At 40.7% G+C, this 27,884-nt stretch overlaps 1 protein-coding gene across 4 annotated transcripts; it reads left to right on the forward strand.

Annotated features, from left to right (window-relative positions):
- BICRAL (BICRA like chromatin remodeling complex associated protein) lies at positions 1 to 27,884 on the forward strand. 4 transcript variants are annotated; one of them, XM_035111233.3, is made up of 12 exons: positions 1 to 224; positions 11,101 to 11,149; positions 12,853 to 12,901; positions 12,990 to 13,058; positions 13,994 to 15,688; positions 17,222 to 17,312; positions 19,153 to 19,253; positions 20,146 to 20,207; positions 20,341 to 20,486; positions 20,645 to 20,739; positions 22,370 to 22,472; positions 23,902 to 27,884. In XM_035111233.3, the coding sequence occupies exons 2-12, from the start codon at positions 11,106 to 11,108 to the stop codon at positions 24,705 to 24,707; spliced, it is 3,261 nt and encodes a 1,086-aa protein (XP_034967124.1). In that variant the 5' UTR covers positions 1 to 224; positions 11,101 to 11,105; the 3' UTR covers positions 24,708 to 27,884. The 4 variants fall into 4 exon arrangements, with proteins under 4 accessions (XP_034967124.1, XP_034967126.1, XP_088522865.1 ...); XM_035111235.3 differs by lacking the exon at positions 1 to 224 and adding an exon at positions 668 to 1,959; XM_088666739.1 differs by lacking the exon at positions 1 to 224 and adding an exon at positions 7,418 to 10,710.

The following is a 27,884-nucleotide window of genomic DNA, read 5'->3' on the forward strand; positions in this document are numbered from 1 at the left end:
TTTCTTCCCCCAGCCTGGTGCGCCGATCGCCTCTCCTTGTGGCTGGCTGGGTACTCCCGCACTGTGTGCTTGTTGTACTCTCTCTCTCTCTCTCTTCCTTTCTCTCTCTCTCTCTCTCTCTCTCTCTCCCCTCCCTTTCTCTCTCTCTCTCTCTCTCTTACACTGCCAGCCCCTGATGTGATGGCGAAGAAACCCCGTTGACAAGGCACTGCTTTTTCATGACGGTGAGTTTCCCTTTGAGTGTATTATAATTTTGTGATAAAAATTTCAAGGAAGAAAAAAAAACACACAACCTCCTTCCTCCCTTCCTTCGGGGAGGGAAAAGAGAGAGAGAGAGAGAGAGAGCGGGGGTGGTGGTGGTGGTGGAGGGGGGGGGAAGATGAAGAGAAAGAGAGAGAGAGAAATCTATCTCCAGACCAGACAGAAAAGAAAAAAAGAGGAGCAAATTAACAACCAGGAGTTGCCAAAACCAGGATATTAGGTTTCAGCCCAGAGAGCTATTGGCTCCGGGGCTATGTATATAAATATATATCTAGAAAGAGAGAGGGGGGAGCGAGAGGGGGGACGCGGGGAGGAAGATGAAGGAGGAGAAGGCGATTTGGCGCGGGTGGGCAGGCTGCTAATTCGCAGGGAAATGAAATATTTATTTCTTTTTTGCAGCGAGAGGCCGCGGCGGCGGCGGCTACTGAGGGCACTTCCAAAAAAATGTTGTTTCTTAAAAGGGGGAGAGACAGGCAAGGAGGGAGAGAGAGAGAGAGAGAGGAAGAGGGAGAGGACAGATAAGGTTTCAGGTCTAGGCTGATAACTGAGAGAGAGAGAGAGAGAGACACGGGGGGGGGGGGCTGGGAGAGAGAGAGAGAGAGAGAGAGAGGACTGGGGTGGGTTTTTCTCTCTCTCTTCCCCCCCTTCTCTCTCTCGCTGATGCCATGCAAATTTAGGAGAGGAGGGAGAGATGGGAAGGCGAAAGAAGAAGGAGGAAAACAAACAAACCTCGTTTTAATGACTCATTGATTGAGCCGGTTTTAAATTAGTTGTTGTTGTGTTTGGGGTGGGTTTTGTGTGTTTTTTCCTGGCCGCCCCCTTGGTGGCCATCAAGAGGGAGAGGAAGAGTGGGGTGTGTGTGTGTCTCTGTGTGTGTCTGTCTCTCTCTCTCTCTCTGAGTGTGTGGGGTGTGTGTGTATGTGAGGAAGAGGGGGATCGAGTGTGTGTGTGAGAGAGGGAGAAAGAAAAATAATCTTTTCAAATCTCCTCCCTCTTTTCTTCCCCCCTCGTTTCTTTGCTTTTCTCTAAAGCTCTCTGGTCTGTGAAGCACTTTTTCCCTTTCCTCCTCCTCGGGAAAATGGAGACGCTCCGTCTCCTCTCTCTCCTGGGCGTCAGGCTGTCAAGGATTTCTCTTTTTCTTTTGCGTTCCTCGTTGGATTTGCTCTCATCGACCACCTCTTATCATCTTGTCATAATTTTCCGCTATATTATTTTTAGCATGAGTTGTGGTTTTTTTTGGTGTTTTCTTTTTACGGGGATTCCCAATTTGTTTCGTTTATATGGTTTCCACCTCCTTTTGTTACTCGGTGTTTTTCTTTTTCTTGTCTCCTCCGGTATCGCGTTTAAAGGAATGAAAATGGTGATTGTTTCGGTGTATGTGATTCTAAGTCGGTAGGATTAAAGAGGGTGGGGAGGGGAAGAAAAAAAGAAACCTTAATAGTCGTCTGTAATGTACGTTTTTTTTTTTTAAATGGCAAGAATAATAAATATTCTACATCTGTAATAACGCCTTCGTTTTTGTCTTTCGATGAACGTGAATTTGTTAACTGCTGCCGGATTAGTCTTTCAACAAAGTACTTTTTGTGGTTAATTGATTTTCAGTTATGGTTACAGTATAATGGGGGGGGAAGGGGAAAGAGAAAGCCTTAGGTAAAAGACTGGCTTGAAAATTCTCTGAAATGTTGGATCATTTTTGAGGTGGGTCGCCGATTTTCTTTCTTCCCTCCCTCCCTTTAAAACCGAAACGGGTTTCCCGAGGTTTGGGGCTTCGTTAAAACAGATTGTTACATATATCTTGTTCTGAGAGCGGAAACAGGTTTAGCATTCGTAAAAATAAATAATTCAGCTATTGCTGGGAGAAGGAAGGACAATGAGGCCTTTACTTTTCCCGGGGTGAGGATGTTTTTTATTTTTTTATTTTTTTGAATATCTTAAGCACTGATCGTGCCTTTCCAAAGCTCGGTCGAGGAGGCTGTTTTTTCTCTCTCCGTATCTGCGTTTACATGGCGGGGTTCGGTCTGGTTTGTGCCCCGCTTCGGAGGGACCAGGAGGAGAGAAGATGGCGCTGCCTGGCTGCCGGCCAGGATTTGTGGCGCAGTTTCTCTCCGTTCTCTCTCGCTCTCTCGTCCCCTTCAAGCCGCCATTTTGATAGACTCCTGACATTTCTTCCCGGGCCGGGGCGTTGCCCTTCGTTGCTTCCCGCGGTCTGGTTTCCTTACCTCAGAACAGATTCAAAAATGCTCCCTCACGAGCAAAATAATAACTCATTCCCCCGCGCACTTAGGAAATATACTTTTTATTTTTATTATTATTTCCTAGAGTAATCGATTTCCTAACACCCCACCTCAAAATTTATGTGGAATGTGTGAGAGAGTGTATACTTTTTTTTAAAATGGCTACTCTATTTTAAATTATCCAGTCCTAAGCACACAGTTTACCCATTCAGTGTAATGGGTAGCTGTTAAAACGCTGCTGCTCCCTTTTGCCAGGTTCTCCTACCTACACTATAGTATAGTGGATATGTAAATCACTTAATCCCATGTTATGTCTGCCAAACAACAAAGGGGCTGCTGGAAAATAAGCGATTTATAAAATTTAAAAATGGAGGAGCAGCGGTCTCTGAATTGGCCTCCTAGATTTCAATCGTCACTGTAGGTGGGCATTTTTGCACTGTACCAAGGAGGCAGTGTGCTAAAAAATGGAGTAAGTTAGCAAAATACGCCTTCTTGGGCACAGGCATCCGTGTTGCTAAAGTAATAAGGGAAAGTTGCTAAAGTAATAACGGAAAGTAAGTATGTGGAAAGCAATAGTCTGTGTTGATTGAATTAACTAAAAATGCTTCCAAAGTTTAGGAATGGTTTGGTTTATAAAGCCCAGTAATGTGGCTTTAAGGCAACACATCAAACCATTGTGCTTTCCTGCGAGAATGATTTAAACACTGGGCGTTTAAATATCATTTTTTGCCAGTCATCTCTTGCCAGCGACAGACTGTTATAAGGCATATGTTTCTGTAAGCATTTTGGAATTAATCAAAACCTTTTTTAGGGGGGGGATTAGGTTTGAGATTCCCCACTCTCCCCTCCCCCAAATATACTCCCCTTGATGAGATACAAATTCATGTTTCACTGCTTACTGCAGTAATTTTTATCTCATTATTTTAAAAAATGGCCTGGATGTTGTTTATTTTAGTTTCTAATGAGTAGATAAAATATACAGGAAAAAAAGATGGAAGAACGTTGCTTTATAGCGGAATATCAAGGTCTCACATGAACTGTTATATGGACTTTTCTGCAGTTTAAGCTAAACTGAACTCTTGCAGCCACTGGGGTTGCCCTATTTCAAAAAGTAAAAACCAGGACACCCCAAAAATTGTTAACAAAACCCAAAAGCTTTTTAGATGAACCCCCAAAGTTGTTGAGCCAAAAAAGCATGATTTTTCAATTGACTTGCCTAAGATCTAGAACAAAGCGCCGCCTTTTGGACACCCCCCCCCCAAAAGTTAATTCTGCATTTGGAATTCCAGTAATGTCTGGGAAAATCCGGACCCCCAAAGTTGTTGAGCCAAAAAAGCATGATTTTTCAATTTTTTTCAATTGACTTGCCTAAGATCTAGAACAAAGCGCAGCCTTTTGGACACCCCCCCCCAATGTCAATTCTGCATTTGAAATTCCAGTAATGTCTGGGAAAATCCGGACATATGGCAGCCCTACCATTAACACTAAGGCAACTGTTCCTGATCACATAAGCAAAGTCATTTTCTTAATGTTTCTAGTGTATAGTACTCCAGGACCAAGGATGTAGCTTATAGAACAGTTTCTGATAAATAATACTCTTTGGGGAATGGCATAGTTAGAATGACATACTATTAATTACTTAATAGGATTATAGTGTTCCTTTCAATACATACGTAGGCAAAAATTAATTTAAAACAATTCCATTATAGCATAGTGAAATAAATAAAATTGCTGTCTTCACCTCGTTCTCATGAGAGAGAAAAAGCAGAAAGTTCACTGGGAACAGGATTGAGTGGATCCAAAACAAGTCAGGTTTCAAACCCATTCCTCTCCACCCACCCAAATTGAAATGTCAGGCTGCTGAATGTGTTCATTCCCCCCGCCCCTCCCAGAGACAGGAATGGGTTCTATGTAAATTTAAGGCGCATAGAGATAACCTAAAATACTAACTAGGTTGTACCTCAGATACATGGAACAGGGCAGATGTTCTAGAAAACATTGCTCTGTGGTATATAATATATGCGAAAACGAGGATAGAAATCTAGCTGGTAGATTAATTGGAGGGACACTCAGATTTTTTGGCCAAAAAAATGAAAAATAAAATCTAGCAAATATTTTCCAAGTTAAGAAGAAAACATGATAGGGTTTGCCTTTGTACTTAAGCTCTTACAGTGGTGCCTTGCTTTACGAATGCCTCGCACAATGAAAAACTCGCGAGACGAAAGAGTTTTGCATTGCGCGAGGCATTCGTAAGACGACAAAATTTTCTATGACCGCCGCTTCGTCTTACGAAGCGCGGCCATAGAAGGCGGCAAAGGAAGATCAGCTGTCAGCGCGGGAAGCTGACAGCTAATCTTCCTTTGCCAGGGGAGGCGGAGCCGAAATGCAGCGGTGCGGTGGCTGCCCCTGCCTGTCTTCCCCTTGAAGCCACCGTACCGCCGCGCACCACCGGGGAAGACAGGCGGGAGGCGGTGGGGGGAGAAGCGCTTCTCTCCCCCGCCGCCTCGCCGTGCACCAGCGGCATGAGACGGCGCTTCGGAGACCTTCAGAGACCTTCTCATGCCGGAGAAGGCAGGCGGGAGGCGGCGCCGGGAGAAGCTTCCCCCGCCGCCGCTTCTCGCAGCGCAAAGCCGGCATGGGGTGCAGTTTCGGAGGCTTCCGAAGCTGCACCCCACACTGGAGAAGGCAGGCGGGAGGCAGGAGAAGCTTCCCCTGCCGCCGCCTCTCGCCGCGTACAGCCGACATGGAGCGCAACTTCGGAGGTCTCCGAAGCTGTGCTCCATGTCGGGGAAGTTAGGCAAGGCGGTGGCTGGGAGAAGAGAGCCTCTCCCCCAGCTGCCTCGCACACAGCCGGCATTGGACGGGGCTTCGGAGACCTTCTCCGAAGCCCCGTCGCATGCCGCCGCCAGTCCCCCAGAGCCTATAGGAACGCATTAATTAAGTTTCAATGCATTCCTATGGGAAACTGGGACTCGCTAGACGAAAAATTCGTTACACAAATTGACCCGTGGAACGAATTAATTTCGTCTAGCGAGGCACCACTGTACTTGTGAGGGTACACATACAGGCCAAATTTTGCTGATCTTGGAGGTGTGTCCTTGATTACTTTATTTTTCCATCTATAAGACGCCCCCATGTATAAGACACCCCCTATTTTGGGGGGATTCTGATTTAAGAAAATGGGGGGGGGGAGATACTATCCGTGTATAAGACGAGCCCTGATTTTGAACATTATTTTAGAGTAAAAAAACATAGTCGTATACACGGAAAAGTACGGTAATTACAAGTATTGCTTGCACTTTCAACCATATACTCTTTATCATGCTGTGATTCATATAAGCACTCTTAGGCTATAAAGTCAATTCCATATTTTTCTGCCATTTTTCTAGAATTGAAACAAGGCAGAAGAAAAGAGCCATTCATAGTGATTGAGACAGATTCTAATTTCAGGTTTATTCAGATCTTTGCTTTAACAGAGTACACATTACCTATTTTTGTTGAACTAAACATTTGCATCCAGGAATAGTTTATACATAGCAGCTGACTTGTAGCAATGTGCTAACTGCCCCCAAATTAAACAAATTTGCAGATCAGATTTGCTAGGATTTTAAATAGGCCAAATTGCAAGGCTGTGTATACACTGCTGTGATGTCATGATTTCCTGCACACCCATTTTAGGTATTTAACTGGAATTATTGAAAACATAATTCCTTTCTTAACTTGAACTTTGTGGTTCCGGACAGGCTTTCATTAATTCCATTACTGTGACTTTTCAGATGCGTGCTAGAGGAAAGTGCTGTGTAGCGGGCGGTTGCCAGTCTACACTGGTATGCAGATAAGTAGGAAACATGAACTGACCTTGAAATCATCATTTGATGCCCTTTGTGTGCCTCTTCTACAGGAAGTTTGCAGGGTGACAACAAAATGGGACTTCTTCTGTGGTGGCCCCTGGCTTGTACAATGCTCTCCCAAGGAAGGCCTGCCTGGTGCCATCTTTATTTTTAGGATTCAGGCAAAGACGTGCCTTTTTATCTAGGATTATTAGCCCTGAATCGAAGGGTGGCATCTAGCCAGGATGGGAACTTTTAAGTCCTGTCTTTTATCAGTATGGCTCTATAACTTTTATCTGTATTTTTAGAATTTTATTGAATATTCTCAATTGGTTTTAATATAAGCTGCTTTGGGTCACTCTGAGAAAAGTGACTAAGGAATATAATTAATAGCAACAATAACAAAAACAAATCAAAAGGATTTAAACAGCATTTTAAGTATATAAAGGGTGTGATCCTTTCCTACATGGACAGAGTGTCAATGTATGGAGGCACCCTGCATTTGGTCAAGGAATGTGAATTCAGAGCTCTGTCGGGGGGACCACAGACTTTCATTCCCCATAATGTGCTGACTGCATATGTACCTATTTGCACGGACACTGTATACCCAGATTGTCATGGATAGGACCCAAAGTTTTGTAATGCTTCTTCCTTCCCACAATACCACTATGTAGTAGGTACTGATTTGCCTATAGCTACCTGGAGGTTCCAAGTATAATATGTTCTTGAACGGCTTTTGGTGTAATTTTGTAAAAATATTATATTTGAAACTGATCATTTTACTTTATATACCGGTAAAATAATAACCTTGTGAAATGGTATCCATTATATGAAAATATGACAGAAGACAGATAAGACAGATACATTATATGGCCTGTGTGGAAGAGACACACAGAAAGAGAACTTCACTTCTTGCTACGTATGTGCAGAAAACCCTCACATAGGCCTATGGACAATGCAATTTTATATTGAAAGGATTGCACACGGTGAAAACAAGTGCTGGAGTCCAGCAAAGGATTCTGACTGGAAGCCATATGGAATGAGGAAATCAGAGTCAAAACAAGAATGTGAGGCATGGTGTTCAAGAAAGGGTGACTGCAGGGTGGGAGAATAGACCTTCCTCCTTGGGGCAAACTTCATACAGAGATAGAGTTTCCATGTTTTTTTGTTTCTTGACAGGATTATTTACTTTTAAAGGTTGCTTGATGAGAAAACAACATCAGCAACAAAAAAACAGCAGTTACAGGTAGGGAGCCGTGTTGGTCTGAGTCGAAACAAAATAAAAAAATTCCTTCAAGTAGCACCTTAAAGACCAACTAAGTTTTTATTTTGGTATGAGCTTTCGTGTGCATGCACACTTCTTCAGATACAGCAGGTGCAGATTTCCCTAAAATTACATTTGGGGAAAAACTGCAACAGTTAAGTTCCTACCAGTCATGCAGCTTTTAAAGGCATAGAAGCGGTTCCTGAACAAGATGTCAGTCCTCTTAGTATCTTCTTTATCTGGCTATCCTCAATATGGCATACAAAAGCAAGCAGGCAAAGTGTGGGAAAAGCTTCATCTGCTTATACTGTATTCTTCATATTAAAAGCAGATTAATGCTGCTAGGAAAATGAGGTGCCAGATTTACAGATGAGATCTGTGGAAATTGTAGGATGTCAAGGGTGTGTAAGTTATACCAAAATCTCATGGCTGTAGATCGTTTGTAGAGCATCGGTTCAGCATGTAGACAGTCACAGGTTCAATCACTGGCATCTCTAGGTTGGGCGAAAAAATACCCCTACCTGAAATCCTAGAAAGCTGCTGCCGGTTAGTGATGCTAAGCTAGAAGGACCAGTTGTGTGACTTCCTTCCTTTGTTCCTAAGGCTTTTGTACTGTTAAGAGATGGATCTTTGGGTGAGCTCCCATAGGTGTAGCTGTCGCCATTACTGCAACTCTATGATGAGAAAAGTGTTCCCTGGTGAAATTCTTGATTCTGTGCTAATCCAAGTACAGGACACTATTGTTTAGAAATCTTAATGACATGGGGCCCAAGAAGCAATAAAAATAGGAATTTCATAAACTGGTACGAATTAACTAGCCATTTGTACTTGTGCCAGACCAGGCCTGGGTCAGTTTCTCAATCAGGGATAGATAGGGCAGGTATTTAAGCAACTACCCAGGATGTCAGGTTTGGGGATGCCTGCCTTGGACTGTCTTCTCAGCTATTAATGGTTGAAACAAATAGTACAAATCGTTCATCTTCACATGAAAAGCTGGCAGTGTTGCCCTATATGGCTAAATAATGCAATATGAAGTTGTGAACTGGACTGGAAATGCAATAAAAAACAAAGTATTCCAAAGCCGAGCAAATGAAAAGGAGTGCCAAAAACTCCATGCCTGAGTATTAATTGGTCTGGGAGTACATCTGCAGGGTGCTGGGCTGCAGTATGTTAAAGACCCACACTGTACTTTGGCTGCCTCCCTTTGTCCATTGCAGGAACTGTGTCACCCATTGCTGAGGGACATGGCAATGTAGGCAGGAACCTTGGCCCAGTCTGATCCCAGCCTTGCTTTACCCGCTTCTCCCTTCTAAGCTACAGTCTAGAGTGGGTTACTAGTTTTCTGTGATAATGTATGCATATAGTTGTAGATCATTTATATATTTAACAGATTTCTATACTGCTTCCCCCAAAATATATCAAAGCACTGTGTAGCATTTTAAAACAAATTGTTTTCAACTACATAAGAAATATACATGTCATACAGCTGATCTAGAATAAATAGCAAAACATAACTGAGGGGGTCTATAAATGGTTTGGCAAGAAATAATGTTTCCAGTTGCTTGTGGAAACACATCATGGAAGGTGTCTACCAGATCTCTTAGGGGAGACTTCCCTAATGAGGGAAACAGACTTCAACTTGACAGCCTTCTCCTACTTGACAGCTGTTGCTGCTCTAAGACACTGAACAAGCGGGTTCACATGGGAAAAGGTATTTTCTCAGATATCCATTTCTCAAGTTGTAAGTAAATAGTAAAACGTTAAAAAAAGGTAAAGGGACCCCTGACTCTTAGGGCCAGTCGCGGACGACTGGGGTTGCGGTACTCATCTTGCTTTACTAGCCGAGAGAGCTGACGTACAGCTTCCGGGTCATGTGGCCAGCATGACTAAGCCGCTTCTGGCGAACCAAAGCAGTGCACGGAAATGCCATTTTACCTTCCCGCCGGAGCGGTACTTATTTATCTACTTGCACTTTGATGTGCTTTCGAACTGCTAGGTTGGCAGGAGCAGGCACCAAGCAACGGTAGCTCACCCCATTGTGGGGATTCGAACCGCCGACCTTCTGATTGGCAAGCCCTAGGCTCTGTGGCTTAACCCACAGCACCACCTGTGTCCTTAAAACCTTAAAACTGGGGTCCTTTAGGATAGGTGTTATATGCATGCAGTAGAGAGCAGCAGTGAGCAGCTTAGCTGCAGCATTCTGTACTTTTTACAGCTTTTGATCCCCACATAGAGGGTGTTGTTGTTGTTTAGTCATTTAGTCGTGTCCAACTCTTTGTGACCCCGTGGACCAGAGCACGCCAGGCACTTCTGTCTTCCACTGCCTCCTGCAGTTTGGTCAGACTCAGGTTGGTAGGTTCGAGAACACTGTCCAACCATCTCGTCCTCTATTGTCCCCTTCTCCTTGTGCCCTCCATCTTTCCCAACATCAGGGTCTTTTCCAGGGAGTCTTCTCATGAGGTGGCCAAAGTATTGGAGCCTCAGCTTCAGGATCTGTCCTTCCAGTGAGCACACAGGGCTGATTTCCTTCAGAATGGATAGGTTTGATCTTCTTTCCAGTCTGTTCCTGAAAGAGAAGTTGCTGAATTGGAACTCATTACCAAGCTTAAAACCATGGAGCCACCTGAGATGAATAAAGACATCGGATTCTTATCTCATTATGCATGATCAAGCTTTCTTTAGCGCCTCAGCCGTTGCTCCCCCCCCCAGGACCAATTGCAGTCATCAGCAGTCGTTAACAGCCATCTACAGGTTTACCACTCCCATCAGCCCATCACCCATTCCCATCACCCCCACCCTCTGAATATACATAAGGGTTTGGTGGATTCTGTTTCAGTGTATCTGACGAAGTGTGCATGCACACGAAAGCTCATACCAAAATAAAAACTTAGTTGGTCTTTAAGGTGCTACTGAAGGAATTTTTTTATTTTGCTTCGACTCAGACCAACACGGCTACCTACCTGTAACTGAATCCTTAGTGAGGGAAAATCCAAGTGCGGAAGGATAATACTCAGCTGTCACTGGTTAGAACACTCGGCTGATCAAAAGTTACTGTAAATAGAGGGAAAACGGTGCTGAGTATGAAATGCTGATTTAGAAGACTTTTATAGAAGCAATATTGGTAGGCATAATTTTTAACCCACTTATTTCAGTTATGCCACTGGGTTTTCCAAATCACATATCATCAAAGTCATATCATGTTCCCTCTGTTTTCCAGGAACCTCATATGTACTTTGCAGAAATGAGCACAGATATGTAACACAAGTATATACGATGCCTCAAAGTACCATTTTACTCCTATATTCAAAGCAGCTTGCAATAACGTGTGCCATGTTGTAAAAATATGCTGTTGCTAGTCTACATAATTTGCAGGTTAGTGAACAATGGGAACATTTTATAAGTAAACAATACATGTTAGGAAGAAACATGTTGAAAAGCATCCTCTATTTTTAAATGTCTTGTTCTGGAAAGAAATAGGAAATCTTTATGATACAATATTATTTTTCCTTAGTTGTCATGGATGATGATGATGATGAATCCTGTCTCTTTGATCTTATTGGGTAAGATTTTTTTAAAAAAGAAATTATGCAGAGAAATAATATAAAGTTCACTTTGTAAAAAGAAAATTTGCACAAATAGTCTATTTATGTCTGTTAGAAAAGGGGCATAACCGTCCTAATCCGCAGATCTGTTGGCTGGAGAAGGTTAGAATTACATGAAGGTTCCTCCCTGCTGGTGGAGAAGGCGTCCTACTCTGTGTATGGGGCAGGCATCTCTTCTGTGAAGTCCCTCATTTTGCCCATGGAAAGTGCTGCATGTTTAGTTCTACCACTGGTAGTGCAGCTGCTTACAGTAGCAAATGTTAGGCCACAAAATGGGGTGGGATGGATACAAAGCACCTTCATTCTCAAAGAGGCTCCAGGTTTGGGCCTCCTATTTGTGCTAACATGTAGCTGGCATAAATAACTCACCTTCTTGAAACCATTGGGAAGATTTTGTTTTAAAAGTGCAGAATTTAAACACTGGGTAAGACCATCTCTCTATCCCCCCTGCCTGGTTGGCAGAACCCAGTCCCTATTAGGATAGCACTCTAGGGCTGAAATCAGGTGCACACTTACTTAGGAGTAAATCCCATTAATCTCAGTGGAGCAATTCTCAATGAAGTTTTATTGAGTTCTTTTTTTGACAAAAGGTGGGGGGTGTAAGTTTTTTCAAAAAACCAAATATGCTTTGGATGCATGTTATGATATGTTTGAGTTCTACTGTAAATGAAAGAAATGCTTATCATTTATTTACAGTTATTTATTCACAAGTATATAAGGCACCTTTGTAAACCACTTTGACCTAGGTTGTTGTTTTTAAGAAGCAATGTATTTATATATTTAATGAAATTAATAAATAATCCAATAAAAATGATCCCAAAGGCACACAAGATATTTAAATTTTACAGTAAAAGAAGTAATGACAAATATTACATATAATAAGGGACACTTGGACAAACTTGAATTTTCTCATAGGAGGAGGGTTTGTGAAAGCAGCGAGCGGGATTGAATGTAGTTCTCTGATGCTCTATTTGGCACCTCCAGCACCAGCCTTTTTACTTAAAAGGTCAATTTTGGTGCGGCTAACAGAAGTCCCAGAGAGTGGCACTCCTTTCTTCCCACTAGCTTGATCACTACTGCCTTCTTAGCCTTGGTCATTTCCCCCAGGTGGGATAGGGACTTAACAGTGGTAAGCAGCAGCAGAGGAGTGGGAAATGGCAGCAGTAAATGGCATGAACAATGGTGACAGTGGTTCGGGAGTTAGTGACAAAGTATGTAGATAGCAGAAAGTGCATCCACTGTAGGTAGGTCTCTTGCCAAAGGCCCCAACATTTGGAGCTGGTCCTTCACAAAATGACACACAATGATGTACAGTAGAATAAACAGAGTTATAGCCAGCTAAGTCAGTGGACAAGTTAGTCGTTAATTTCAGTGGTTCACCTCTGAGTATGCCTTATTTGGTTCAGTCCATAGCCGAGAGCTATTTTAAAAACAATGTAACAGTTAAATATATTGCTTTATAAATATACAGTATATTTACACTATTGATAGGGTTTGTTGCAAACAAGCCAGGGTTGTCGCTTTGAGATGCATGCTCTAAAATAGTTGGGGAGCACAGCCTCAGTATTCAGATGGTGTGCTTGTGCCATTTTAGTATATTTTAAACAAATGAAAGATTCTCAGACTGATCCACCTTACTTTCCTTGTTTGTATTTTTAAAGAGATGCACAGGCACTGAATTATTTCCTCCATGGAGCAGGCAGTAAACCTGTAAGTATCATATATTCTGGTATGTTAAATATACATCTAATTTTACAAATTGTGCTGCTCTTATTGTAATGCTTTTTCTGTATTACAGAACAGTGAAGACTTGACTAATGCAGGATATTCTGCAGCCAACTCAAATTCCATATTCGCCAATATCAGTGTAAGTTTATATGAAAAAATGTAATTTTAGTGCATGATAGTGTGTGCCTAAGTTCTCCAGTCTTATAATACTCCTACCTGGGTGAAGTAAAAGCCTAAAAATAACACGCAGACAACTGCTATTTAAACCAAAGGATTGAATATGGGTGAAGAAGGAGGAGAATTTTGAGCCTGTGCACTCGTGCACTAAACTTTGCCACCATTTTTTGCCTTTTGCATTGCTAGTATCTTGTTGCTTCCCCATTGGCCAGTAGGATTATTGATAAGGAGAATTGTTGAGTTGGGTTTTAGTGCTGCTTGTCTGTTGAGCTCTGGGCTTCCCTCCTACATTAAGTAACCTTTAATAGGGCCTCCGTGGGGAGGATGTGGGCCAAGAGGGCTCCTTTACACCTGGTTCTAACTTATTGCTCAGTCTCATTTCGGATTAATGCAGCATGCCACTCATGGTCATTAATCTAATGATACCTGACGTAGTAGTATTCTTGAGAGATGTCCTGAAAGAGAGGGGGGGAGAAACCTATAATGAGCAACACTGTACTACTATTAATAATTTGTTTTAAAATAGTATTTTATTGTTGGTCTTATGACATTTACACCCTACCTTTCCTCCAAAGAACCATATGGTTCTCCCCCTTTCCATTTTAGCCTCACAATACTTTTGTGAGGTAGCTTAGGCTGATGATGATGATGATGATGATGATGATGATAATAATAATAATAATAATAATAATAATAATTTATTTATACCCCGCCCATCTGGCTCGGTTTCCCCAGCCACTCTGGGCGGCTTACAACAGAAAAATGAAATAAAATAATCTATTAAACATTAAAAGCCTCCCTAAACAGGCTGAGAGACAATGACAGGCTCACCCATTGAACTTCATGGCTGAGTGAGGATTTGAACCCTGATGGTGTGTATTATGATTTTTCTTTCAGAGTTCTGATCCTAAGTCATCAATCAAAGGTGTCAGTAGTCAGCTTGGAGAAGGGCCTAGTGATGGACTACAGTTGCCAAGTAGCCTTCAGTTTCTTGATGATGAACTTGAATCTTCTTCATTACCTGATCTTAGTGAAGATCAGCCTTTTGATATCCTCCAGAAATCTTTGCAGGAAGCTAATATTACTGAACAGACTTTGGCAGAAGAGGCTTACCTGGATGCCAACATAGGCCCCAACCAACAGTTTGCACAAGCCCAGCTTCATCCTTCCTCATCAGCATCTTTTACTCAGGCTTCTAATGTTTCTAGTTACTCAGGTCAGACGCTGCAACCTATAGGAGTTACTCAAGTGGTACAGCAACCAGTTGGAGCATCTTTTGCAAGCAATACAGTTGGTGTGCAACATGGCTTTATGCAACATGTGGGGATCAGTGTTCCTAGCCAGCATTTGTCAAACAGTAGTCAAATTGGTGGTTCTGGACAGATACAATTAATTGGTTCATTTAGTAATCAACCTTCTATGATGACCATCAATAATCTTGAAGGGTCTCATATTATTTTGAAGGGTAGTGGGCAGCAAGCACCTGGAAACATGAGTGGTGGACTCTTGGTTCATAGACAAACACCTAATGGCAACTCATTGTTTGGCAACTCAAATTCCAGTCCAGTAGCACAACCTGTAACTGTTCCATTTAATAGTACAAATTTTCAGACATCTTTGCCTGTGCATAACATCATTATACAGAGAGGTCTTGCTCCAAATTCTAACAAGGTTCCCATCAATATCCAGCCAAAGCCTATTCAGATGGGCCAGCAAACTACCTACAATGTGAATAGCTTGGGAATACAGCAGCATCATGTACAACAAGGGATTCCTTTTGCTTCATCAAACTCCCCTCAGAATTCAGTAGTTGGTCCACATATGTCTGTTAACATTGTTAGTCATCAGAATGCAAGAAAAGCAGTTACCTCTCAAGCCGTAAGTAATACCAGTGGTAGTATTGTGATCCACTCTCCTATGGGACAGTCTCATGCACCTCAGAATCAGTTTCTTATACCCACAAGTCTGTCAGTAAATCCTAATTCGGTTCACCATGTCCAGACCTTAAATGGACAACTTCTTCAAAATCAGCCTTCCCAACTTGTTTCTGGCCAAGTATCCACTGAGCATGTTATGCTAAACAGGAATTCTACGAACATGCTTAGAACTAACCAGTCATATTCAGGACAGATGCTGAATAATCAGAATGCTGCTGTACAGCTAGTTTCTGGTCAGACATTTGCAGCTCCTGGAAGCCAAGTTATAGTGAACCACGGGACTTCTCAAATTGTTAGTGGCCAGGTTCCACTACAACAGGGATCGTCTGCTGTGTTGCATTTATCCCCCAGCCAAGGAAACATTTCCCAAGGTAGAACAGGCTTTACCACAATGTCTCCTGGACAGTCAACAGGTTCGAGTATCTCATCAAGCAACCGGTTTACAGTTGTAAGTTCTTCTGCTACAGTGCATCCCAACATTGGTTCATCAGCTCAGACTGTTGCTTCAGGAGGAAATTTTGCTGGAGATCAACTTACACAGCAAAACAGAACGCAATTGTCAGTCACTGTCTCGCATCGTCTTCCAGTTTCTTCCAAATCAGTCAATACCTTTAGTCACACATCTGCAACCCAGCCCCAGTTCTCCTTTGGCCAGGTATGGATTGATGCAAGTTCAAAATCTTTAGCAATTTAATTCTTAGAAAAACTGAAATCTCTTTATAATGCTGGGTTGGGAATAATGCAGCCAGCCTTTGCAGCTTCTAAATGTACACACAATAATTTTATTGTTTTACAGCAAACTATGCAAACAAATAACACCCCAACAACCTTTAGAATCTGTGTCAACGGATCAATACTTCTTGGTTGGAACTATTGGGTTGTATTCATTGTAGTGCATGGAGAAGATGGCTCTTTCGCTTCCCCTGTAGCCTCCTGAACCCTCTGAAAAGCATCTTTGAAGGGGAGGCCGTGGGCTGTGTCATACGGGGCAGCAGCAAGAGGCTGAAGGATTGCTGAAATTGGGCAGAGGAATCTTGTTTTAGTAGAGTTAAATTCTTGACATTAGAAGACCTGCCCCCTGACTGCACCATCATGTGACAGAACCCACACATAGGAAACTGCTTTATGCTGAATCCAGCTAGCTCAGTATTGTGCACACTGACAGGCAGTGGCTCTCCAGGGTTTCAGACTGGCAACATTCCCAGTCCTAACTGGAGATGCAAGGGATTAAAGCTGCGACCTTCTGCATGCAGAACAGGTGATCTGTTACTGAGCTACATCCTTTTTCTCCAGGAAGACACCTGGAGAAGCTTTTGGTGTAGGGGGAAAACAGGAAGGGAAAGATCCATTGTTTGAACTTGCCTTCTACTTGTGCAATGTTTAGTACAACCCATTATTTCTGTTCTTTCAATAAGACTTGTTTAGTTGCTAAAAGTGAGGTTTTCAGAATTCTCAGTAGTGATTTAAATATTCATTTAAAAGTATTGAAGTCACATTGTAGCTGATTCCTGAACATTATTTATTGTAATTTGCACGTTGAGACTGCATGAGAGATGGGAAGGAGAGCTTTTGAGGTTGTCGGACCATTCTCAAGTGAGTGAGAAATGATTCCATTTAATATATATTTGTACTACTTGTTCTCTGTATCTTTAAAGATCTGGAACAATTTAGAATTTCATGATGGAAGGTATTGGTCCAGCAATGGAAAACCATGGCTCAACAAATTTCAGTTACAATCCAACAAGGCTCAACAAATTTGGAAAGTCTTTAATTCTGGCGTGCAAGCAAAAGGTGGAAGGAAGGTAGATCCTTTTGGCATAGTGCTTCTTGGTCTAATAAACCAGAGATGTTATATCTGAACTGGACAAGATGCCACAGATGTTTGTATTGATTGTTAAGATTATACAAGCCCTTCTGGATCAGGCCAAAAGCTATATCTACCCCAGCATCCTGTTTTGCACAATGACCAACCATTGAAAAAAGGGCAATGATTTTGTGTGCCAACCTTTCAGATAAACAAATTCAAATATTGGAGCTCATTTTATTTGTAGTGCAAGGTAATAAAACTGGAACTGCAGATAGAGTTTATATGTTTTCTTTTGTATATAGGATATTGGCTTTTCCTTATCTTTTACCTTTAATAATCTGCATGGTATTTATGGTATTTATGTGTGGTATCTTTTTTCAGACTCAAAAAAAAGTTACGAATTTGGTGTCTTCAGTTTCAACATCAAAGTCACAGGATAATCTAAGACCACCTCAGCTAACAAGTCTTTTAGGTAATAAATTGCGAAGTCAGATAAAGTTTTTGTTTTTTAAATACATTTATTCACCTCCTTAGCTATGAAGTGTGTTTTTAACCACAGCAAAGTTTTATCTTGAATATTACTTGAAAATTTGAACTTTCAGGTTGATGTTACCGGTAATAATAATAATAATAATACCTTTAATGTCAATGTACAACCTGTGTGCAATGAAAGTAGCTTACAATTAATGCAAAAAGAGCTTTTAAAATCAATCTCTAGAAAACATTTAGCTTAAAAGGGCAGCATACAACAATTTCCAGTCAGACCGGTTGTCAGGGTTGTTGCAGCTACTCTCGAGTAAAGATGCTCCAGTCCACACTGTCTTTAAGGATTTTATTGTGCATACTATTTACAGTGCAGAGATAACAGAAAACATGACTGCCTAATCCGATTCAGAACCCGGCAATGGCTGCCTCCTGCTTTTTGGCCAGCATAAAAGCCTGGGCACCCCAAAATGCCGCCCCTTCACTCTACATGTGGGCGCGCACCTCAATTTGGGCACCGGAAGGAGAGGTTTCCCCTCTTGCTGGCTGGGGCGGCGCCTGGGCTCCGACGTCTCGCTGAGTCCCTCATCCGCTGACCCTCTACCAGAGCGGTGCTAGGGCTCTGACACGTCTCTGAGTCCCTCCTGCACTCTCTGTTCTCCATAGCGTTGCCAGGGCTCAGACACCTCACTTAGCCCTCTCTCCAAACCGCTCCATTCCCCATTCCCTCCTCCCGACTCGCTGCTTGTGGTGTCACTGGGCGAAGTGCTGGTCAGGATGACGGGGGGAGGCTCGTTGTAAGGAGTCCCCCTGACACCGGTAAAAAGTTATATTATACTTTAAAACATTGAAAATCCAACAATTTATGGAAATACTTGAAAATGTAATATTAAAAGGATGTTTTTATTGGCTGCAAAGAGAAGTTTCCTGAAGTTAGCTCTGCACTAATTTCGCAATGCATGTATGGCCTTCTAGTATTGTCATTGTGGCATCTTAGAACGTGGGTGAACTTCTGGGACGGTGCCTGTGGCCTAAGGCATTTAGTAGTATGTTAGTACAGTAGTAAACATGAACTTGGGAGCTGTGATTGGAGTACACATTTATTGTGGAACACACGTTCCCTTCTGATGCTACAACAAAAGTGTAGCTGACTTGTAGTGGAAATGAAGGAAGCTATCTTTTGTTTTGACCTTGAAGTGACCCTAAGATTTGAGACAAGCTGCATTAAGGTTGCCTGAGTAATTGAGCACATTAGTTCTTTGGGAACCAAAGAGAGAAAACTCACGTACTCATTGGAACTTGTTCTTGAAAATGTGTACTTGGGAGCACAGCTTAAAGAAGTCTCTACAAATAACAGCAGAAGATATTTCAAACAGAATATATATGTCAATATAGTAAAAAAAAAAGAACATGATTATTTGATTAAGTTGCCTGATTGAAACAAGAGACCGAAGTGTGGGGGTGGAGGTTGGGGGGACTGGACAGTACTTTATTTGCTAGTATGTGTGCTATTTACATTATGAAGACAGGGATTAGCTGGGCTCCCCATGCCTTTTTCATTGATGCCTGTATACAGCTTTGGCATTCTGAAGTTCCATGAGTAAGTGGTTAGATGCTGGCTTAAACCTCACGGGCTCATGAGATAGTTTTAATAAATATTTGTGTTTTGTATGGGCCTGTAGTAGTTTTGTAAAAGCATTGCTATTTAAATACGCATGCCTACATGCAAATTAATTTTAAATCATTCAGTGACATAACTAGACAGAAGATTCAAAATATTGTATAGGCCGGGGATTGTTAAGGAATCTTCATAATATATATTCTTATAGGACAAGATACCGGGGGCAAAATCATACAGCAGCCTATAGGCACAGCACTGACACACCAGGAAAAAGCAGTGGGATCATCTTCTGCCCAAACAAATGTACAGGTAGGAGGCAATTTCCCCTTTCCCACCCTCCGCCCTTGAATGTTACTGAAAAGGCTAATCATTTCTTGTTTGTACTATTTTCTACATAGAATATAATAACCTTTTCATTGGTCATTTGTGAGAGGAAATTCATGATAGTATATATTAAACATCCCATCACTTTTAAATATTAAATGAATATGTGCTGGCTAAGCTTGATGGTAGCTGGAGTCCAAATAAGCTGGAGGGCACAAGGTTGGAGAAGGCTGTGTTAGCATATCTGTTGGCACTGTAAGCTCTAGTCATGTGCTGTCTTTGGATCAGGCTGCAAGATATGCAGTCCAATCCTGTTCTTATTTACGGTACTTGGAGATAAATGCTTCTGAGTTTAATGGGGCTTATTCATGAAAGTGTGCATTGGATTATTGCTTTTGTATCTGTCAGATGCATTTACAGTGGTACCTCGGGTTACAAACGCTTCAGGTTACAGACTCCGCTAACCCAGAAATAAAACCTTGGGTTAAGAACTTTGCTTCAGGATGAGAACAGAAATCGTGCTCTGGTGGCGTGGCGGCAGCAGGAGGCCCCATTAGCTAAAGTGATGCCTCCGGAACGAATTAAGTTCTTAACCAGAGGTACCACTGTGTTCAGGAGTATATAGCATGCTGTTGATTTATTGTCTTAGTATCTCAAAAGATTAAAAAATGCCTTTTTGAAAATCCAAAAATCTGGTCATATTGGTAATGCAGTCTATAGAAAATGCCTTTTTTTAAAAAAAAACCCTCCCCATAATTTTATTATCTTAAAGAGATTTTGAGGCCATTTTTATTTCTGTTGGATGGTATGCACAACTGTATAATTGATTTTTATAAAAGAAAGTTAGCCAGTGATTTGATGCGCATTTTGAATCTAGGTCGATGGCCATACAATTGGACAAAAGAGGCCTGCTGCTAAACAACTAACAAAAGGAGCCTTGTAAGTTGTTTCCTTTTATGCATCCTTTTACTTTAGACATTTCTTCCTCTCTTTCCCTCCCTCAAATTTTGTCAAGTTGTTACACACATGTGGTGCTATTGTAAACAACTGACAATAGCAATCTTCCCATTAGTATTCTACAGCAGCTACAGAAGGACCAGGCACATGCTGTGACTCCTGATAAAACTCAGTTCAGATCTTTAAATGATGCAGTCCAGAGACTCCTCTCATATCATGTGTGCCAGGGATCGCTGCCAACAGAAGAGGATTTGAGAAAAGGTACTTTTTTGCTCTCCAAATGGTTATGAAAATGCTATGTTTCTGGGGTTTTATACCAGCTAAATGTTATATATTGTACTAGGCAAAAAAAATGCTTTAAATGACTATTTTAGTTGTTAAGAACTACTATTCTAAATGTATTTTCTTCACGTTTCCAGTGGATAATGAATTTGAATCTGTAGCCACACAGCTCTTGAAAAGAACACAGGCTATGTTAAATAAATACAGATGTCTGCTCTTGGAAGATGCTATGGTAAGACTAATAAAAAAATTATATGTGTGCATGTATGTATATTATGCATTTGTGCATCTTATCCCACATGGGCTAATTTATTGTAACACAGCAATGTGCAGCTTTCATCTACAGTAACTCCATGGCCTGTATCTCTCAGCATGTGGTACTTAGGAATGTTTAGCACTAACAATAGATTTCACTAAACAGATCATGTTATCATGTTATTATCACGTGTTGACAAGTTCACTGGGTGAGACCTTTTTGACTTCTACCATGTTCCCCCCTCCCCAGAACTCTTAATGAATTTCAAAAAATGTGAGTGGGGGTTGGGGTCGGTCTCGCTTCACAAGGTATGCTTGCTCAGAAGAACTCTCCTAGCCTATCAGGGATAAATGTACAAGAACAGAAAGGTCTGAGCAGGCATATTTGCACAATAATTTAGTCCTTTCAACTATTTGTTGATAATAGCCTGGCCACAATGATTCATGCATCGGTAAACTCAATATTCTATTATTGCAATACATTCTATGTGAGGTGGCAAGTGGGTCTGCTCCAGAAGCATTAGCTTCTGCAAAATGCTGCAGCTAGACAGTTGGTAGGGACAAACTATTGCCTTAAAAGTTGTATTGTGAGCTCATACACTACTGAGCCAAGTTCAAGATTCTGGTATTAATTTACAATGACTGTAACAACTTGGATCTAGGGTACTTAAAGGACTACTTGATGCCTTTTAGTGCTGCTTGATCACCGATGTCTTTGGGGGAGTCACTGTTACTGACGCATACAGTGCCCATGTAAACAGAGAGTTGCTTGTACGAATTACATATACGGATGCTGCTGCTGCTATCTCATCACAACAGGGAACATGAATCAGTACCAGGAAAAATACACAATTTGGCCACACTACACTCACTTGCATTTCACAGAAATTGCTTAGAAAGTACCTGCACATATGCCCCATAACTTCAATTCTAGGAGGGGTAGAGAAGTTCTTCTTTTTTAAAATGAAAGTTATGAGTCTGGGGGACCTTTCCAGAGGCAGCAGTGAAAGCCTTTATGGGGCACCATGGTGCCCATGGGTGCTGGGTTGGTAATCCCTAATTTAGTATTACTTGTGTACCAGCCCACAGTCTTCATTTTTTATAGAGGCCTCTTAAAAACACCACCACCACCTCATGGCTTTTGCATTCACCTGTTTTACAAAATATGCACACTCTTTCAGATCTGGCCTATTTAAGCAAAGTTATTACCTGCAAAGTTAGGGCTGCAATCCTGTGTGCACTTTGGAGTAAAGCCCCATTGAATTCAGAATAGACTCACTTCCAATTCAAAATACATAGAGCTGTGCTGCACAAACACTTTGATGTGGAACAATAATATTATAAAAATAGTTTTTTTCCTATGTTAACTGACTTTTCCTAACAAATCAATTTTCCAAAACAAATGTGTGTATTCATAATATACAAAACACCAGTTTTTCTTTAAAAATAACCCCCATAATGAACTTGCAACCTCAGTTTCCCTGTTGAACTTAGCATTCTGTTTTATAGTATTGTTAAGGAAACTTCATGCTGTTGCTTGCAAGTAAAAGCTAAAGTTAAGCTAAAGTTGTTAATTATAGAAATTATTTTGTTTGTTTCTTTTCCAGAGAATAAATCCTTCTGCAGAAATGGTCATGATTGACAGGATGTTTAACCAGGAAGAAAGGCAAACTCTTTCCCGGGATAAACGCCTTGCAATAGTAGATCCTGGTAGGTAACGTAACCATTTTAAATGAAAGCATCTTCGGCTGCAGTCCTATACAAATAAACCTGGGCATAAGTTCTATTGAACTCATTAGGTCTTACTTCTGAGTAGACATGTATAGACTAGCACTGTACCATACAGAGAAATGATTTTAATATTTATAACAGTGGTTTTTTTGCCATAAGTAAAATTAGAATGCAGGAAGGTTTTATATTTGTGAGTCAGACATAGAGATGCAACATCTGTAGAAACTTGGGTGCTGCAGGAAAAATACAGCTTTGTTTGGATCTGGGGAGGGGAAACCCAATCATTTTGACATCCTTGTCAAACCTAAATTTTATTTATTTATTTATTTATTTATTGCTTTAAGAACTTTAAATACATTCTGCATGATTAAAGCTGCAATGTTATACCAACCTATCTGGCAGTAAGCCCAATTAAACTCAATAGGACTTGCTTCTCTAAGTAGATATGGATAGGACTGCACTGTTAACAGTTAATATACAAAACAGTATTACATGTATAAAGTGAACATGTACCGTATATTCCGGCATATAAGACGACTGGGCGTATAAGACGACCCCCAACTTTTCCAGTTAAAATATAGTTTGGGATATACTTGCTGTATAAGAAATATGACCCAGCGTATAAGACGACCCTCGACTTTTGAGAAGATTTTCCTGGGTTAAAAAGGAGTCTTATACGCAGGAATATACAGTATATTTTAATTCATTTGCATTCACATGAGCAATTCTGTCTAGAGCAGGCATCCCCAAACTGCGGCCCTCCAGATGTTTTGGCCTACAACTCCCATGATCCCTAGCTATAAGGAACAGTGGTCAGGGATGATGGGAATTGTAGTACAAAACATCTGGAGGGCCAAAGTTTGGGGATGCCTGGTCTAGAGAGATGGAACTCCAGTCTGTTACACTTTAAGTTGACTCGACATACTTTTTTGCCAGTTTGCAAACAGAAATAAGTAAAGTTGAAAACAGAGCTAATCAACAGTGGGTTGGTGCACATCCTGGTTACCTGTAACCCCATGTGACATATCAGTAGTCAGTGCATGCTTCCTCTCTCTGGAGCAAATTCCCCTTTTCTGGTCTTAATTGTAGTTAAGGGAAACAGTGGCCTAGACCTTAACCATGGTTAACACTAACCTGAATTCCCCTTAGCTCAGGAACTGAAACCCACTAAAACCATATTTTAGTACACATGCTTTAGTTATTCTATTCAATAGTCTTCAGCTAATGGGCCTGGGACCACTGCTGGGTCCCAACAGCAATACCATACAGCTATATGGTATCAAAATTCAGAAGTTTCTGAAAGTGTGTGGGTCCTAATTCCGAAAAGATTGAAAGGTACTCCATTCCTTGTTTTTCTGTCCATGATATGTCACAATTCTTTACTAAAAAACTTGCTTTCAAATTTCAGATGGTTTTCTAGCAGACTTTTGTTGTCCATCCACACAAATTGACAAGATCGCTGATGAAACACAGTCGGCTGAAAGTGATCATCAATCTAACAAATCTTCAACGTCTCAAAACCAGACTGCTAATACCCAAATCAAAGACAGATCAAGTTCAAGCACAGCAGAGTCTTTAAATCACAACAAACTTCAAGTAGTGCCTAACAATATTATGAGTTCACAACAAGGAAACAGTTCTATTAAAAAATCAGAAAGCCTTGCAAAAGCTTTAAAATTTGAGAAAACAAGCTCCTCTCCTGAAAGCCAACATATGGCTGATTCAGAACAAAAAGTCGCTGGCAAAAATCTAGGAAAGTCAAATGAAAACTCTTTAAGTTCTGAAGATCATTCATCAAAAATCTTATCAAGTGTAGATCATGGTACGCATAATAAAACATGTCGGAACACAGTTGATTCTCACTCAGAGACAACCTATAATCATTCCCTCCAAGACAAAACTCCTCGGAGTTCTCCAAAGAATGAGGATTTGCATCCAGACAATTTGAAAGGTTCTGGGGAACCCCAAAAGGATTTGCTGCTCAATAAGAGTTTAGAGACTACATTCAAAAACATATTGGAACTGAAAAAGACTGGGAGGCAGCCACAGAGCGAAGCAACCGGCAGTGGCTCCCTAGAATTAGAATATCCAAACTTTTCGCTTATTTCTTCACAAGAAAACTGCCTGGAGAAATTTATTCCAGACCACAGCGAAGGTGTTGTAGAAACAGACTCTCTTTTAGAAGCTGCTGTAAATAGTATCTTAGAGTGTTAATAGTTACAGTACCATGGACATATTTCTCTTAGAAGTAAATGTGAATGACACCACAAGAACAGCCGGACAAATGTCAAAGGTTACCCTTTCTAAAGTAGATTCTGTTTTGTGTTTGAAAGCAATACTCATTGTGGTTACAGTGAGGTGTCCAGTAATAAACCCTTGAGAGAAAGCTGTCTGGTAGGGCCTACACATTATGATACAGCTTTGCTGATCGTTTTAACATTGCAGTTTAATGAAACTGCAGTTCACTAGGCCCTAAGTTAACAAGGTAATAATACTGACAATCACAGTCTAGTACAGTAACAGGTTTCTTAAATAAAATGTTAAGAATGTTGCATTTAATAGGAAAAGATCCATTGCCTCCGCCCACTATCACTTGATTTTGAGATTTCATATTTGGGGCTGAAAAAATGCCTATCTCTTGAGGTTTGGCACACAGAGAGAGAGAGGAATAGGAAGGAGAGAAAATGGCATCAGTGTTTACAGGGCTTTATACTTTTAAGTGCTTTTCTATGCTCAGTGAGCAGAAACAAATATCTTACATAGGAATTTGCTGTATTGAATTACACTGTACAGTTTTTGTCACTTTCAGCACTGCGTAAAATGATACATGCTAGTCTAAGAAGCTAGTAGATGGAAAATTTTATACAAAGAGGCTATAATATAGCCATAAAATTCTGTATAGACACACACACAAATGTATATATATATAAACACAGACACACACACGACACACTAGTTTCATCAAGAAGAGCTTTTGCATTTTCTAATTGGATATAGTCAAACTTAATCTGATGTGGTATAATGTTTTTCTAGACCAAGTGTCAAAAGCACTTTTATTTGGAAATCATTGTAGTAGTTTATACTTTAAGGAGATAATAGCCTTAATCTGAACAATTTAAAGGCCAGTGTTTGCTATTTGCTTATTTCTGCTTCTTGCTGTTCAAGAATGTCATCTGTAGCAGCAGTTATAGTTACCAAAATATGTACAAACCAAAGTTAATTTTCTATCCCATTAAAAAATTATAGGTTGAATTTAGAATTTGCCGTCCACAAATTTGGACTTTGCCTTCTGTTCACGGAAGGCTTTTCGTCCGGTGGAGGACCCTGATGGCGGAGGAGGCTGCAACTTTTGCAGATTCTTCCTTCCTCCGACAGTGCTCAGTACCATTTCCCAAATTGTTCCAAAGGGTTTCCTAACCCGCATCCGGAGTGGATTTTCATAGGGCTGCAGGGGAAGGGATAATCAGGAAATGTCACCTCTTCCGCATCAACCAACGGGAGAGACCGTGAATCTAAGCCTATCTCTAAAGGCATTTAATACATAATCTAGAGCCAAAGGAACCCCTTGCATGTTTGCATTTGGCTAGTTGTCATCATGACAATATAATTATTTATTCTTTAAACTCATGGCATTTCCCCATTCTTCCTGTGTGTTTGAGAAATTATTCTACCACCATCACCAGTGCTGCTAGGTACATTGTTTTGTGCCATTAGTAAGAGGGATGTGGCATGTATGCCTGCTAAAAACAAAACCCCAAGAGGTGTGTTTTTTTGTAAAGCAATCTCTCTGCAGCCTCCCCTTACAACCATATTCAAAAACTTCCTTATGGATATCGCCATAGCCTTAGAGCCCTGAGGTGCAGCAGCCTGGATCCAGTGATAACTGTGTGCATACAGAGGTTTGGAATGTAAGCATTCCCAGTGCTGCTTTTGGGGAGCTTTCTCTTCCATGCTTGTGTGGAGCTCCATGGATCTGTGTGACACAGCAAGAGTAACAAACTGTGGTTGTCAGTTGGATTGCCAGGGCGGAATTTTGCTTTCTTCGCTCCGATTTTATTGTAGCGTTAGAGCCATATTCTGCTGTTTAAGTAAACACAAAACACTACCACCAACCTTGTGTTGAAACAGAATAACTATAGAATAATAAAAGATAAATTCAGCAAAATAGTAATGCAACTTAATGTTCTGTTCACTGTAAGAAAAACGGGGGGGGGGGCTTAATTTTTTTTGTTTTTATTACCACTTTTTTGAAATGCCAGTTTTAAAATTACATATTTGTGAAAGCCCACATTCCACGAAGACAGCACAGCATTGCCATTCTGGTTCATTTTTGTAGGCATATGTCCTGTACTTGCTTTCCTATCAATGATAGTGCAGCAGTTTCCTTTCCATCAAGAGGCTGCAAAGAATAAATTCATTGAACTGTAACCATAATGAGATGTCTAAGAAAGCAGGGTGCATGTTGCACCAGTCACAGAAATCAATTGAACTAGAATCTGATGGGAAGAATGATAAATTTGACACATATTTGTAAATTTGTCTTCTTTTGGTTTTATCTCACAAAATAAAGTTTCTATCAGCTGTACAGAATATTCTGAACCTAAATACCAAAACAAAGCTTACACATTTTGAATATTTCGTGAGAGTTTACTTTTAGATAAAGGTTTAGCTGAGACATCTGAAATGCACTTCCATCATAATGTGGATTAAATTCCACCTATATTGATTCCAACATTTATGCTGGGTACCCACTGAACAAAGTTCAGCTAAATTAACCTATGGTAGCTAATGTATTTTATTTATTGAACTTGGTTTTAGAGCTCTCAATATTTTAATTGGTAATGCAGTAAAAATATTTTTGTTGTAAAAAAAAAAGGTGTGAATTTGTTACGCAGCACATGGTCCTGAATCCAGTGAAGACCATTTATTTGTGCATAACTGCTTTGTAGGATTGGTCTCTTTACTTCCTGGATGTCTTTCCATGTTGTCTAAGGTTAAAAGAAAATTTTAGTTGGCAACTATGAAAAAAAATACTGATTCAACAATGTCAGCATAAATGAACTGTTAGATTTGGGAGGCCTTACAGACTGACTTTACTGAAAGAGGATGTGTCACTTGTTGTCAGTGTGGTATGGATTTTATTTGCTTAAATACTTTCATTTGTATAGTATGTCTCACTTGAAATTGCTTTGTATACATTTTGTAAAAATATTTATAAAATGTTTTGTAAAAAAAGTATAACAAATTGCAGTTTATTTTGTTATGTTGGATAAATACTGTTAAAAGACAACACGTTGGTAAAATATATTGTTAACCCATGGATAGGAAATGTTTAGCTGGAGACTACAAATTGAAACAACCATTGCAATACAGCCAAAGATTTGGGAAAAA

This window comes from Zootoca vivipara, chromosome 3 (assembly GCF_965207765.1).
Source record: "Zootoca vivipara chromosome 3, rZooViv2.hap1.1, whole genome shotgun sequence".
Taxonomy (NCBI): Eukaryota; Metazoa; Chordata; class Lepidosauria; order Squamata; family Lacertidae; genus Zootoca; species Zootoca vivipara.

What these genes read in the sequence shown, in the direction of transcription:
- BICRAL (XM_060273038.2), top strand. Translation starts at nt 11,076, where the DNA reads ATGATACAATATTATTTTTCCTTAGTTGTCATGGATGATGATGATGAT. An exon ending in CCATATTCGCCAATATCAGT is followed by an intron (nt 13,059 to 13,993) that starts GTAAGTTTATAT and finishes TTTTTCTTTCAG; the next exon opens with AGTTCTGATCCTAAGTCATC. An exon ending in CCCAGTTCTCCTTTGGCCAG is followed by an intron (nt 15,689 to 17,221) that starts GTATGGATTGAT and finishes ATCTTTTTTCAG; the next exon opens with ACTCAAAAAAAAGTTACGAA.